At 43.9% G+C, this 16,101-nt stretch overlaps 1 protein-coding gene and 1 long non-coding RNA gene across 2 annotated transcripts in view; both read left to right on the forward strand.

Moving 5' to 3' along the window:
* Positions 1–7,207: 7,207 nt before the first annotated feature.
* LOC123489133 lies at positions 7,208–14,843 on the forward strand. The gene is made up of 3 exons (XR_006660453.1): positions 7,208–7,292; positions 14,327–14,477; positions 14,750–14,843. It is a non-coding gene; the product is annotated as an uncharacterized LOC123489133 (long non-coding RNA).
* A 316-nt stretch (positions 14,844–15,159) lies between these two features.
* LOC121580629 (collagen alpha-3(IV) chain) overlaps positions 15,160–16,101 on the forward strand; it is a 35,241-nt gene continuing 34,299 nt past the window's right edge. Inside the window, exon 1 of the mRNA XM_045219815.1 lies at positions 15,160–15,315. Coding sequence (XP_045075750.1) covers positions 15,165–15,315 — 151 coding nt within the window. The 5' untranslated portion in view covers positions 15,160–15,164. The remainder of the gene's footprint in view (positions 15,316–16,101) is intronic.

The following is a 16,101-nucleotide window of genomic DNA, read 5'->3' on the forward strand; positions in this document are numbered from 1 at the left end:
TTTGCTCCTTCGACTGTGTTAGAAATGTGTTAGACCAGGGGTGTCAAACTCATTTTAGCTCAGGGGCCACATGGAGGAAAATCTATTCCCAAGTGGGCCGGACCGGAAAAATCATGGTATATATAACTTAAAAACAACAACTTCAGATTGTTTTCTTTGTTTTAATACGATCAACATACAACATAAAGCTGGAGCCTGAGGACAGTGTGTCCAAAATAGTACAAGCACAACATCACTATTAATCATAAAACACGTCAAGTTTATTTGAAAATTCTAAAGAAAAAGAACACACAAACACACAATGCCTCAGTGATTAACACAACTGTTTCACAGATCACAGAACTATATCAGGGTGTCATTTCTCAGGCAGAAATGTAGATAAAAATAATGAAATCCTGTTCCCCAAACAAGTGCAAGAACCACAGAGTCAAGAATAGGTTAAATATACAAATAAAATAAAGTCAATTAAAAACAATAGCACATCAACATAAAAACATATAAACATAAATCTGAAAGCGTTGCTCAAACTCCCGTAACAGTCCCGTTATTTTATCTTTGAACCGCTTCATGTCTGCCACATGTTGGGTCGCGCACACATTTTTCAGACAGGGGAAGTGAGCTGCATCACCACCGGCAAGTTGCGTCTCCCACAATGACAGCTTCAACTTGAAAGAACGTATGCTGTCATAATACTGCGTGACAACTTTGTTGTGCCCTTGCAGCTGATTGTTCAAGTTATTCAGGTGCTCTGTAACATCCACCATAAATGCAAGGTCCTGCATCCATTCTGTGGAATGAAATTCTAACACTGGTTTGCCCTTTTCTTCCATGAACTGTTCAATTTCTTCTCGTAAATCAAAGAAACGCCTCAGCACAGCACCTCGGCTTAACCATCTTACCTCAGTGTGGTATGGCAGGCCATAGATGTGGTCTTTCTCTCTGAGAAGGCTGTCAAACTGACGGTGATTCAGGCTTCTGGATCGGATGAAATTAACAGTTTGGATGACCACCTTCATGACGTTATCCATCTTTAATGACTTGCAACACAAAGCCTCCTGGTGCAAAAATACAGTGAAAAGTCAAAAATCACGTCCTCCATTTGCAGATTGCACTTTTTCTCTGAACTTTGTCACAACGCCTGCTTTTTCCCGATCATTGAGGGCGCACCATCTGTAGCCAGGCTGACAGCGCGGGACCAGTCCACTCCTACCCTGTCCAGCGCGCCGACGAAAGTGCGGGTAAAAAATATCAGCTGCTGTCGTTGTATCTGTCATCGGCACCAACTCCACGAACTCCTCGGGTGATGGTCAATGTGTCATCAACTCCACGGATGAAAATGGCCAGTTGTGCAACATCTGTAATGTCCGTTGCTTTCATCAATTGCAACCGAAAACGCAATAAATGACATTACTTTTTGCTTCAACTGGCTGTCCAAATCCACTGAAAGATCGGAAATCCTGTCTGCAACTGTGTTTCTTGTCAGGCTGATATTTGCAAAAAGCCTGCCGCTTTTCAGGGCACACAATCTCCGCTGCCTTCATCATGCATGTTTTTACAAATTCACCCTCACTAAATGGTTTTGAAGCCACTGCGATTTCATTAGCAATGAGGTAGCTAGCTTTCACTGCAGCGTCACTGATGTCTCGGCTGTGAGTAAACACAGACTGCTGTTTCTTCAGACCCGCCAACAGTTCATTCACCTTCTCTCATCTCCGCTGTCCTTGAGAAAGTTGTCATATTTGTCGGCATGAAGACTCGCATAGTGGCGACGAAGGTTATATTCTTTCAGCACTGCAACATGCTCTGAACACACCAAACATACAGCTTTCCCATTCAATTCCGTGAATAAATAGGATGACCATTTTTCTTGGAACACTCTGCACTCTGCAGTCCACTTTTCTCTTTTTTGACAGAGACATATTGGGGCAATGAGGGTGCCAAAGCACATAATGTTAAAAGTAGAAGCCGTAATAAATATCGCAGGCAAAACAAGTAGCTCATTGGCTGCACGTGCTTGACCTACTTGCTCTGCCCGGTATAAACAGTTTGCTTGCTTAACACAATTGCTATTGCGCCATCCAGTGGACGCAATTGGAACAGCAGTTTATTTTATTGAAAAATTGCAGCGCATTTTTATACTTTACCAATTTTTATTTTTATTTTTATTTTTTTTATCATCTCGCGGGCCGGATTAAACCCGTTTGCGGGCCTGATCCGGCCCGCGGGCCGGACGTTTGACACCCCTGTGTTAGACCCTCTACCCATAACTCCATGATAATGTCCCTATATCAGTTGATGGTCTGACCCCATTTTCTCCCCTATCCCACCAGGTCAGAAGGGTGAGCCCTGCAGCAGAGTGGCTGACCAGGGAGTCCCAGGCCCACTGGGAAAGGAGGGGCTGCCGGGCATACAGGGCCCCCCAGGTGAGCACCCCAAATGGGGACCGAACCACAGCGTGGGGGGGGGGGTGACTGGAGGACTGGAGGTCTAGACTACATTGAGTTCAGTGGCATTTCAGTTCTAGCCTGGAATCGAAACTATTTCACTTCACAACAATGATGAAACATAGCATATTAGTTTGGACTCCAGGCTATTTCAGTTCTAACTTTATAAGCTCTACTGTCATTCTACCTGACGAAGAACATAAAAAACATGATAGGACATTATCACAGAGTTGACTTTGTCCACACAGGTCCTCGTGGTGGTGTTGGTTACCCAGGGGAGAAAGGGGACAGTGGTGTATTCTCCCCCCTGGAAAGACGAGGACCCACTGGGCAGAAAGGTGAGCCATGTCTGAAGGTTGTGTCTGAGTCATTATCTCAAGTGACGATTTCATCATAGCCGCCGGACGTAGTTTGGGGGTTGGGGGGCAGATAATTTGATTTATCGGTCCACTAATACAGGACTAGTAAAGGCCCAGTGCACTACTTTTGTGATTTTTTTTTTCTTTCAACAATAACAATATATATACAGTGGGGAGAACAAGTATTTGATACCCTGCCGATTTTGCAGGTGTTCCTACTTACAAAGCATGTAGAGGTCTGTAATTTTTATCATAGGTACACTTCAACTGTGAGAGATGGAATCTAAAACAAAAATCCTGAAAATCACATTGTATGATTTTTAAGTAATTAATTTGCATTTTATTGCATGACATAAGTATTTGATCACCTACCAACCAGTAAGAATTCCGGCTCTCACAGACCTGTTAGTTTTTCTTTAAGAAGCCCTCCTGTTCTCCACTCATTACCTGTATTAACTGCACCTGTTTGAACTCGTTACCTGGGCGGCAGGTAGCTTAGTGGGTAAGAGCGTTGTGCCAGTAACCGAAAGGTCGCTGGTTCTAATCCCCGAGCCGACTAGGTGAAAAATCTGTCGATGTGCCCTTGAGCAAAGCACTTAACCCTAATTGCTCCTGTAAGTCGCTCTGGATAAGAGCGTCTGCTAAATGACTAAAATAAATAATAATAAAATAAAAGACACCTGTCCACACACTCAATCAAACAGACTCTGGGACCACAGTCTCAAAGAAAACCATTAGTAACACACTGCGCCGTCATGGATTAAAATCCTGCAGCGCACGCAAGGTCCCCCTGCTCAAGCCAGCGCATGTCCAGGCCCGTCTGAAGTTTGCCAATGACCATCTGGATGATCCAGAGGAGGAATGGGAGAAGGTAATGTGGTCTGATGAGACAAAAATAGAGCTTTTTGGTCTAAACTCCACTCGCCGTGTTTGGAGGAAGAAGAAGGATGAGTATAACCCCAAGAACACCATCCCAACCGTGAAGCATGGAGGTGGAAACATCATTCTTTGGGGATGCTTTTCTGCAAAGGGGACAAGACGACTGCACCATATTGAGGGGAGGATGGATGGGCCCATGTATCGTGAGATCTTGGCCAACAACCTCCTTCCCTCAGTAAGTGTCACACCATGGCTCTGGGACTCTATACAGTGGGGAAAAAAAGTATTTAGTCAGCCACCAATTGTGCAAGTTCTCCCACTTAAAAAGATGAGAGAGGCCTGTATTTTTCATCATAGGTACACGTCAACTATGACAGACAAAATGAGAATTATTTTTCCAGAAAATCACATTGTAGGATTTTTTATGAATTTATTTGCAAATTATGGTGGAAAATAAGTATTTGGTCAATAACAAAAGTTTCTCAATACTTTGTTATATACCCTTTGTTGGCACAGACACAGGTCAAACGTTTTCTGTAAGTCTTCACAAGGTTTTCACACACTGTTGCTGGTATTTTGGCCCATTCCTCCATGCAGATCTCCTCTAGAGCAGTGTTGATTTGGGGCTGTCGCTGGGCAACACGGACTTTCAACTCCCTCCAAAGATTTTCTATGGGGTTGAGATCTGGAGACTGGCTAGGCCACTCCAGGACCTTGAAATGCTTCTTACGAAGCCAGTCCTTCGTTGCCCGGGCGGTGTGTTTGGGATCATTGTCATGCTGAAAGACCCAGCCACGTTTCATCTTCAATGCCCTTGCTGATGGAAGGTTTTCACTCAAAATCTCACGATACATGGCCCCATTCATTCTTTCCTTTACACGGATCAGTCGTCCTGGTCCCTTTGCAGAAAAACAGCCCCAAAGTATGATGTTTCCACCCCGCTGCTTCACAGTAGGTATGGTGTTCTTTGGATGCAACTCAGCATTCTTTGTCCTCCAAACACGACGAGTTGAGTTTTTACCAAAAAGTTCTATTTTGGTTTCATCTGACCATATGACATTCTCCCAATCCTCTTCTGGATCATCCAAATGCACTCTAGCAAACTTCAGACGGGCCTGGACATGTACTGGCTTAAGCAGGGGACACGTCTGGCACTGCAGGGATTTGAGTCCCTGGCGGCATAGTGTGTTACTGATGGTAGGCTTTGTTACTTTGGTCCCAGCTCTCTGCAGGTCATTCACTAGGTCCCCCGTGTGGTTCTGGGATTTTTGCTCACCGTTCTTGTGATCATTTTGACCCCACGGGGTGAGATCTTGCGTGGAGCCCCAGATCGAGGGAGATTATCAGTGGTCTTGTATGTCTTCCATTTCCTAATAATTGCTCCCACAGTTGATTTCTTCAAACCAAGCTGCTTACCTATTGCAGATTCAGTCTTCCCAGCCTGGTGCAGGTCTACAATTTTGTTTCTGGTGTCCTTTGACAGCTCTTTGGTCTTGGCCATAGTGGAGTTTGGAGTGTGACTGTTTGAGGTTGTGGACAGGTGTCTTTTATACTGATAACAAGTTCAAACAGGTGCCATTAATACAGGTAACGAGTGGAGGACAGAGGAGCCTCTTAAAGAAGAAGTTACAGGTCTGTGAGAGCCAGAAATCTTGCTTGTTGTAGGTGACCAAATACTTATTTTTCACCATAATTTGCAAATAAATTCATAAATAATCCTACAATGTGATTTTTACTGGATTTTTTTTTCTCAATTTGTCTGTCATAGTTGACGTGTACCTATGATGAAAATTACAGGCCTCTCTCATCTTTTTAAGTGGGAGAACTTGCACAATTGGTGGCTGACTAATTACTTTTTTTCCCCACTGTATATATATATATATACAGTACCAGTCAAAAGTTTGGACACACCTACTCATTCAAGGGTTTTTCTTTATTTTTACTATTTTCTACATTGTAGAATAATAGTGAAGACATCAAAACTATAAAATAACACATATGGAATCATGTAGTAACCAAAAAAGTGTTAAACAAATCAAAATATATTTTATATTTGAGATTCTTCAAAGTAGCCACCCTTTGCCTTGATGACAGCTTTGCACACTCTTGGCATTCTCTCAACCAGCTTCATGAGGTAGTCACCTGGAATGCTTTTCCAACAGTCTTGAAGAAATTCCCACATATGCTGAGCACTTGTTTGCTGCTTTTCCTTCACTCTGCGGTCCAACTCATCCCAAACCATCTCAATTGGATTGTGGAGGCCAGGTCATCTGATGCGGCACTCCATCACTCTCTTGGTCAAATAGCCCTTACACAGCCTGGAGGTGTGTTTTGGGTCATTGTCCTGTTGAAAAACAAATGATAGTCCCCCTAAGCGCAAACCAGATGGGATGGCATGTCGCTGCAGAATGCTGTGGTAGCCATGCTGGTTAAGTGTGCCTTGAATTCTAAATAAATCACAGAAAGTGTCACCAGCAAAGCACCCCCACACCATCACACCTCCTCCTCCATGCTTCACGGTGGGAACCACACATGCAGAGATCATCCGTTCACCTACTCTGCATCTAACAAAGACACGGTAGTTGGAACCAAAAAATCTGAAATTTGGACTCATCAGACCAATGGACAGATTTCCACCGGTCTAATGTCCATTGCTCATGTTTCTTGGCCCAAGCAAGTCTCTTATATTATATATTATATATTATATATTATTATATATTATTATTATATTATATATTATTATTATAATATTATATATTATTATATATTATATTATATATTATTATTATTATATATTATTATTATAATGATACTATATATTTTTATTATAATATTATATATTATTATTATTTTATTAAATACTATTATATATTATATTATATATTATTATTATATTATATATTATTATTATTATAATATTATATATTATTATATATTATATTGTATATATTGTATATATTATTTACACTGAGTGTACAAAACTCTTTCCATGACATAGACTGACCAGATTAATCCAGGTGAAAGCTATCATCCCTGACTGATGTCACCTGTTAAATCCACTTCAATCAGTGTAGATGAAGGGGAGGAGACAGGTTAAATAAGGATTTTTAAGCCTTGAGGCAATTGAGACAAGGATTGTGTATGTGTGCCAGAGGGTGAACGGACAAGACAAAATATGTTAATGCCTTTGAACGGGGTATGGTAGTAGGTGCCAGGCGCACCGGTTTGTGTCAAGAAATGCAACGCTCAACAGTTTCCTGTGTGTATCAAGAATGGTCCACCACCCAAATGACATCCAGACAACTTGACACAACTGTGGGACGCATTGGAGTCAACATGGGCCAGCATCCTTGTGGAACGCTTTTGACACCTTGTAGAGTCCATGCCACGACGAATTGAGGCTGTTCTGAGGGCAAAAGGGGGTGCAACTCAATACTAGGAAGGTGTTCTTAATGTTTTGTATACTCAGTGTATATGTGTGTGTGTCAGCACCAGTGATGCTGTCTGTCTCCTAGGTGACAAAGGGCAGCCGGGACGCCCAAGTACCTCTGGAAGTGGCTGTCCTGGACGACCCGGTGCACTGGGATTCCCTGGGGCTCCAGGGCCAAAGGTCATTACTGAATACCGACCTTGTCATGTCTGTCTTTCTATCTGTCTATTCAATTCAATTCAAAGGGGCTTTATTGGCATGGGAAACATGTGTTTACATTGTCAAAGCAAGTGAAATAGATAACAAACATAAGGGAAATAAATAATATAAAAATGTACATTAAACATTACACTCCAAAGGACAAAGACGTTTCAAATGTCATATTGTGTTGTAACAATGTGCAAATAGTTAAAGTACAAAAGGGGAAAATAAATAAACATAAATATGGGTTGTATTTACAATGGTGTTTGTTCTTCACTGGTTGCACTTTTCTTGTGGCAACAGGTCACTAATATTTCTGCTGTGATGGCACACTGTGGTATTTCACCCTGTGCACTCTATGTCTAGGACCAAATAGCATTCTAGTTTTGCGCTGTTTTTTGTTAATTCTTTCCAATGTGTCAAGTAATTATGTTTTTGTTTTCTCATGATTGATGGGTCTAATTGTGTTGCTGTCCTGGGGCTCTGTGGGGTCTGTTTGTGTTTGTGAATAGAGCCCCAGGACCAGCTTGCTTAGGGGACTTTTCTCCAGGTTAATCTCTCTGTAGGGGATGGCTTTGTTATGGAAGGTTTGGGAATCACTTCCTTTTAGGTGGTTATAGAATGTAATGGCTCTTTTCAGGATTTTGATAATTAGCGGGTGTTGACCTAATTCAGCTCTGCATGCATTATTTGGTGTTTTACGTTGTACATGGAGGATATTTTTGCAGAATTCTGCATGCTGTCTCAGTTTGGTGTTTTTCCCATTTTTTGAATTCTTGGTTGGTGAGCGGACCCCAGACCTCACAACCATAAAGGGCAATAGGTTCTATAACTGATTCAAGTATTTTTAGCCGGATCCTAATTGGTATGTCGAATGTTATGTTCCTTTTGATGGCGTAGAAGGCCCTTCTTGCCTTGTCTCAGATTGTTCGCAGCTTTGTGGAAGTTACCTGTGGCGCTGATGTTTAGGCCGAGGTACGTATCGTTTTTTGTGTGCTCTAGGGCAACGGTGTCTAGAAGGAATTTGTATTTGTGGTCCTGGCAACTGGACCTTTTTTGGAACACCATTATTTTTGTCTTACTGAGATTTACTGTCAGGGCCCAGGTCTGACAGAATCTGTGCAGAAGATCTAGGTGCTGCTGTAGGCCCTCCTTGGTTGGTGACAGAAGCACCAGACCATCAGAAAAACAGTAGACATTTGACTTCAGATTCTAGTAGGGTGAGGCCGGGTGCTGCAGACTGTTCTAGTGCCCTCGCCAATTCATTGATATATATGTTAAAGAGGGTGAGGCTCAAACTGCATCCCTGTCTCACCCCATGGCCCTGTGGAAAGAAATGTGTGTGTTTTTTGCCAATTTTAACCGCACACTTGTTGTTTGTGTACATGGATTTTATAATGTCGTATGTTTTTCCCCCAACCCCGCTTTCCATCAATTTGTATAGCAGACCCTCATGCCAAATTGAGTCAAAAGCCTTTTTGAAATCAACAAAGCATGAGAAGACTTTGCCTTTTGTTTTGGTTTGTTTGTTTGTCAGTAAGGGTGTGCAGGGTGAATACGTGTTATGTCATATGGTAATTTGATACAAACTCAATGTTTTTGCTGTTTGTTCTTTGTTATAGAGCCAAAGAGATTGGAGAAGTGGTTTATCCATACATTTACATTTACATTTTAGTCATTTAGCAGACACTCTTATCCAGAGCGTCTTACAGTTAGTGAGTGCAGACATTTTCATACTGTTTTGGATAGATAACTCTTCATGTTGTTCTTTGTTTAATCAATCAATCAATCAATCAAATGTATTCATGAAGCCCTTTTTACATCAGCAGATGTCACAAAGTGCTATACAGAAACCCAGCCTAAAACCCCAAACATCAAGCAATGCAGATGTAGAAGCACGGTGGCTAGGAAAAACTCCCTAGAAAGGCAGGAACCTAGGAAGAAACCTAGATAGGAACCAGGCTCTGAGGGGTGGCCAGTCCTCTTCTGGCTGTGCCGGGTAGAGATTATAAGAGTACATGGTCATTTAAGGCCAGATTGTTTTTCAAGATGTTCAAACGTTCATAGATGACCAGCATGGTGAAATAATATTCACAGTGGTTGTGGAGGGTGCAACAGGTCAGTACCTCAGGAGTAAATGTCAGTTGGCTTTTCAAATCCGAGCATTCAGAGGCCGAGACAGCGGGTGCGGTAGAGAGAGAGAGTCGAAAACAGCAGGTCCGGGGACAAGGTAGCACGTCCAGTGAACAGGTCAGGGTTCCTAGCCGCACCTAGACCAGGTGGACTGGGGACAGCCAGGAGTAATCAGGGCAGGTAGTCCTGAGGCATGGTCCTAGGGCTCAGGTCCTCCGGGGAGGGAGAGAGAGAGAGAGATCACTTAAATTCACACAGAACACCAGATAAGACAGGAGAATTACACCAGATATAACAGACAGACCCTAGCCCCCCGGCACATAGACTATTGCAGCATAGATACTGGAGACTGAGACAGGGTGGGTCGGGGACACTGTGGACCCGTCCGCGACGATACCCCTGGACAGGGCCAACCAGGCAGGATATAACCCCACCCACTTTGCCAAAGCACAGCCCCCACACCACTAGAGGGATATCAACAGACCACCAACTTACTACCCTGAGACAAGGCTGAGAATAGCCCACGAAAAACTCCTCCACCGCACGAGCCCTCTGTGACTCAACCCACTCAAGTGACGCGCCCCTCCTAGAAACGGTATGGAAGAGCGCTAGTAAGCCAGTGACTCAGCCCCCGTAATAGGGTCAGAGGCAGAGAATCCCAGTGGAGAGAGGGGAGCCGGCCAGACAGAGACAGCAAGGGCAGTTCGTCGCTCCAGTGCCTTGCCGTTCACCTTCGCACCCCTGGGCCAGACTACACTCAATCATAAGACCTACTGAAGTGTGTTCCATAGGAGGTTGTGGCAGCTTAATTGGGGAGGAAGGGCTTTTGGTAATGGCTGGAGCGGTATAAGTGGAATGGTATCAAATACATCAAACACATGGTTTGATGCCATTCCATTTGCTCCATCCACCCATTATTATGAGCCGTCCTCCTCAGCAGTCCTCCACTGGTGTGTTCCAATTTTCCCAGAAGTGGTTAGATTCTATGGATTATTCAGTTAAATTGACGTGCTGTTCCTTCTTTTTCCATGGTGTATTTCTGTATTGTTTTAGGTGATTCACCATAGTGAAGGCGTAGGCTCAGGTTTTCTGGGTCTCTTATGTTTTTGGTTGGATAGGTTTCTCAATTTCATTCTTAGGTTTTTTGCATTCTTCATCAAACCATTTGTTTTAGGTTGTCTGCTTTACATTTTTTGATTTGACAGGGAAGCTGATAGGTCAAATATACTGTTTAGATTTTCTACTGCCAAGTTTACACCTTCACTATTATAGTGGAACATTTTGTCCAGGAAGTTGTCTAGAGGGGATTGAATTTGTTGTTGCCTAATTGTTTTTTGGTAGGTTTCGACACTACTTTCCTTCCATCTATAGCATTTCTTAATATTATGCAGTTCCTTTGGCTTTGATGCCTCATGATTGAGTATTGCTCTGTTCAAGTAGACTGTGATTTTGCTGTGATCTGATAGGGGTATCAGTGGGCTGATCGTGAATGCTCTGAGAGACTCTGGGTTGAGGTCAGTGATAAAGTAATCTACAGTACTAATGCCAAGGGATGAGCTGTAGGTGTACCTCCCGTAAGAGTCCCCTCAAAGCCTACCAGCGTGCGACAGAACTGCAGGAGTTGTGACCCGTTTTTGTTGGTTGTTTTGTCATAGTCTAGGGGTGCATATTTGGGAGTGAATGCTGTCACCTACAGGTAGGTGTTTGTCCCCTTGTGTGCTGAGAGTGTCAGGTTCTTGTCCAGTTCTGGCATTTAGGTCGCCACAGACTAGTACCTGTCCCTGGGCCTGGAAATGGTTGATCTCCCCCTCTAGGATGGTGAAGCTGTCATCGTTAGGGAATGGACTGAGGGTGTATGCTAATTTGGTATAGAGCAGACCTAACACACTCTATTAAATTTGTCAAAACAGGAACATTTTACATCTGGCTAGAAATTAATAAGGAAATGATCTCAACAGAGAATAATGTCCTCATGTGTGCTACCTATGTCCCCCCAATAGAATCCCCATACTTTGTTTAACACCTGGTAGTTTGGTGGATGGGACTACCTGGTCTCTGTAACCTAGAGGGCAACCAGTGGGTCCATCTCCTCTATACAATGTTTCTTGTAGGTTGACAATGTCTGTATTTCCAATTTCTTTGATGAAGTCTGGGATCTGCTCTTTAGGCCAAAGTCAGATGATCTCAGACCTTGTATATTCCAGGATGAGATAGTAAAAGCTTTGTGTTCCATAGTGTCTAGTGTTGTTTTCGTGTGGTTTAGGCCCGGACCGTTACAGTAGGTGTGAGCAGAGCATGTTGAGCATCTGATACATACCACTTAGGTCGCAGGATGGGGCTTGGGCGGGTGTATTAGTGGGGGTTGGGCCTGTTGCTGTGCTCACGGCCTGGGCATATGTGTGGCTGTCATGTTGAGGTCCTTGCTGCAAGGGCGGGGGGCATGGGGGAGGGGGGCAGAAGGGGCTCTCAGGTCGTTAGTGCATGTCTGTGTTATGATGTGGCTGGGGGACACTAGTTGGTCCTTCTGCTGGGTTGGTGGATCCTGCCTTGTCTGTCCTGCTGTGGTGTTAAGGCTGTGGTCGAGGTCTGAAGTGGGCTGTTCTGTTGGCTTCTCTGGGGGGATGGCTAGCTCAGCTTTCTCACCTCCTCCTGCAGTGCTGTTAGCTGGGCTGTGTGTTCATCTGTCTGTCTGTCTGTCGATCTGTCAGTCAGTCAGTCGATCTGTGTCTGTCTGTATGTCTGTCCGACTGTCCGTCCTTTCATCAGTCCTTCCATCCATCCATCCATCCATCCATCCATCCATCCATCCATCAATCTACCCTTCATCTACCCATCCATCTACCCTTCCATTAGTCTTTCCATTGTAGTGTCGAGAACTATGCTGAGATGCTGTGAGAACAAGAAATCCGCTGACACTGTCCTCGATTATAATTATTTATTACATTTGAAGATCTCAGCGCCAATTTACAGACTTCTGCAGACATCTGGAGAACAACGGCCCAATCTCTTAATATGTTGTTCTCCCCTCCTTTGTCCCAAACCATAGTATATACAGTGGGGAAAAAAAGTATTTAGTCAGCCACCAATTGTGCAAGTTCTCCCACTTAAAAAGATGAGAGAGGCCTGTAATTTTCATCATAGGTACACATCAACTATGACAGACAAAATGAGAAAAGAAATTCCAGAAAATCACATTGTAGGATTTTTAATGCATTTATTTGCAAATTATGGTGGAAAATAAGTATTTGGTCAATAACAAAAAAGTTTCTCAATACTTTGTTATATACCCTTTGTTGGCAATGACACAGGTCAAACGTTTTCTGTAAGTCTTCACAAGGTTTTCACACACTGTTGCTGGTATTTTGGCCCATTCCTCCATGCAGATCTCCTCTAGAGCAGTGATGTTTTGGGGCTGTCGCTGGGCAACACGGATTTTCAACTCCCTCCAAAGATTTTCTATGGGGTTGAGATCTGGAGACTGGCTAGGCCACTCCAGGACCTTGGAAATGCTTCTACGAAGCCACTCCTTCGTTGCCGGGCGGTGTGTTTGGGATCATTGTCATGCTGAAAGACCCAGCCACGTTTCATCTTCAATGCCCTTGCTGATGGAAGGAGGTTTTCACTCAAAATCTCACGATACATGGCCCCATTCATTCTTTCCTTTACACGGATCAGTCGTCCTGGTCCCTTTGCAGAAAAACAGCCCCAAAGCATGATGTTTCCACCCCATGCTTCACAGTAGGTATGGTGTTCTTTGGATGCAACTCAGCATTCTTTGTACTCCAAACACGGCGAAGTTGAGTTTTTACCAAAAAGTTATATTTTGGTTTCATCTGACCATATGACATTCTCCCAATCCTCTTCTGGATCATCCAAATGCACTCTAGCAAACTTCAGACGGGCCTGGACATGTACTGGCTTAAGCAGGGGACACAGCAGGATTTGAGTCCCTGGCGGCGTAGTGTGTTACTGATGGTAGGCTTTGTTACTTTGGTCCCAGCTCTCTGCAGGTCATTCACTAGGTCCCCCCGTGTGGTTCTGGGATTTTTGCTCACCGTTCTTGTGATCATTTTGACCCCACGGGGTGAGATCTTGCGTGGAGCCCCAGATCGAGGGAGATTATCAGTGGTGTTGTATGTCTTCCATTTCCTAATAAGTGCTCCCACAGTTGATTTCTTCAAACCAAGCTGCTTACCTATTGCAGATCCAGTCTTCCCAGCCTGGTGCAGGTCTACAATTTTGTTTCTGGTGTCCTTTGACAGCTCTTTGGTCTTGGCCATAGTGGAGTTTGGAGTGTGACTGTTTGAGGTTGTGGACAGGTGTATTTTATACTGATAACAAGTTCAAACAGGTGCCATTAATACAGGAAACGAGGGGAGGACAGAGGAGCCTCTTAAAGAAGAAGTTGCAGGTCTGTGAGAGCCAGAAATCTTGCTTGTTTGTAGGTGACCAAATACTTATTTTCCACCATAATTTGCAAATAAATTCATTAAAAAAATCCTACAATGTGATTTTCTGGATTTTTTTCTCAATTTGTCTGTCATAGTTGACGTGTACCTATGATGAAAATTACAGGCATCTCTCATCTTTTTAAGTGGGAGAACTTGCACAATTGGTGGCTGACTAAATACTTTTTTTCCCCACTGTATATCCTATGTAACCTGATATGGGTGTTTTCCCCTACAGACCAATCCCAGGACGCCACCTAACAGACTTCCTCTGTTTTAGGGTTCCCCTATAGAAATGCTCTCCAGATGCTTACACAAGCTGAGTCAACATCCTCTAAGACACCATTTGCAAACGTCAACAAAGTCCTAAATTGTTTAGACACTACACCATCCATCCATCTAACCATCATTCATCCTTTCATCCACTCTCAGGGTGATGGTGGGTTTGAGGCCCTAGGTCCAGCCGGCGCTAAAGGTTTCCCAGGTGTTGTTGGGGCCCAGGGCTCTCCAGGAGATCCAGGAGTACTGGGCCGACCAGGGAGTCCAGGACCACCGGGCCTTAATGGGTCCTCAGGCCCCAAAGGTACTTACTGTACACACAGATGGACACAGACACAGGCAGACCCAGACACGACACGGACATGGGACACACACACACACACACACAAATGCTCTGTTTCTTGCTAACTGCTCCATCACAACATATCCATCACAGACTCCATCTTTCACTCTTTCAGCGCATTCATGAACAGTTATATTGAGGCATATACACTCTGTCAAATTCACACAGATGTATTTAAACACTAGTAAACATACTCCCAGGTACTTATGGCCTTATGCCTGATCTGTTTGTAGGAAGTAAAGGTGGAGATGGTTCCCAAGGACCACCTGGTTACGCAGGTACTTGCTGGACTGAAGCCCCAACCGAACCACCAGGGCCGCCAGGCAGACCCGGACCTCCAGGTAAGCCTGCTTCTCTCTCTCTCTCTCTCTCTCTCTCTCTCTCTCTCTCTCTCTCTCTCTCTCTCTCTCTCTCTCTCTCTCTCTCTCTCTCTCTCTCTCTCTCTGTCTCTGTCTCTCTGTCTCTGTCTCTGTCTCTCTGTCTCTGTCTCTGTCTCTGTCTCTCTGTCTCTGTCTCTGTCTCTGTCTCTGTCTCTGTCTCTGTCTCTCTGTGTGTGTGTGTGTGTCTGTCCACTTTTCCTTTATTTTCCTTGCTTTCTTTAGCTCTTATCCACTACTCTACTCCTCTCACCCAGGTTTGAATGGAGAGATGGGTTCGTGCGGGGACCCTGGCGCCCCGGGGCTTGGATGTTCAGGCCCAGCGGGTGACCCTGGGCCCCCTGGGGCTTCCGAACCTGGAGTGCAGGGCCTGACTGGACAGATGGGAGGCAGAGGGAGAGACGGGTTACCGGGTGCATCAGGTACAGTCACAGCAATGACAAGGGAGAGACGGGTTACCGGGTGCATCAGGTACAGTCACAGCAATGACAAGGGAGAGACGGGTTACCGGGTGCATCAGGTACAGTCACAGCAATGACACATTCCACACATTGGTAATACTTCAAAGAGGACAGATATAATACATGAATACATGATGTAAGCATGCATGAGCACTTACAGTAGACTGTCTTATTATAAGGCTTAGCCAAGTTACAGTGGTCTCAAATGAAAGCATGTTCTTGTCTATGTATTGTCTATGCCTGTTTGTTTTATGAGTCTGATGCACCACCGTAACCCTAATAGGAATTGCCCCAAGGGGACAAATGAATTTTGATTGAATTGAATTGAATTGAATTGAATTGAATTGAATGTGCAAAGACATTGAGTGCTCCAGTATCATTACCAAGAGATAGTCTAATGCCAGGGACCTGGTTAATGTCATTTTTACTTTAATACATGTTACCTACTACAGTAGTTGATGTAGTATATGTTACCTACTACAGTAGTGGATGTAGTATATGTTACCTACTACAGTAGTGGATGTAGTATATGTTACCTACTACAGTAGTGGATGTGGAGCATATGTTACCTACTACAGTAGTGGATGTAGTATATGTTACCTACTACAGTAGTGGATGTAGTATATGTTACCTACTACAGTAGTGGATGTAGTATATGTTACCTACTACAGTAGTGGATGTAGTATATGTTACCTACTACAGTAGTTGATGTAGTATATGTTACCTACTACAGTAGTGGATGTAGTA

This window comes from Coregonus clupeaformis, unplaced genomic scaffold (assembly GCF_020615455.1).
Source record: "Coregonus clupeaformis isolate EN_2021a unplaced genomic scaffold, ASM2061545v1 scaf2771, whole genome shotgun sequence".
In the NCBI taxonomy this organism is placed as follows: domain Eukaryota; kingdom Metazoa; phylum Chordata; class Actinopteri; order Salmoniformes; family Salmonidae; genus Coregonus; species Coregonus clupeaformis.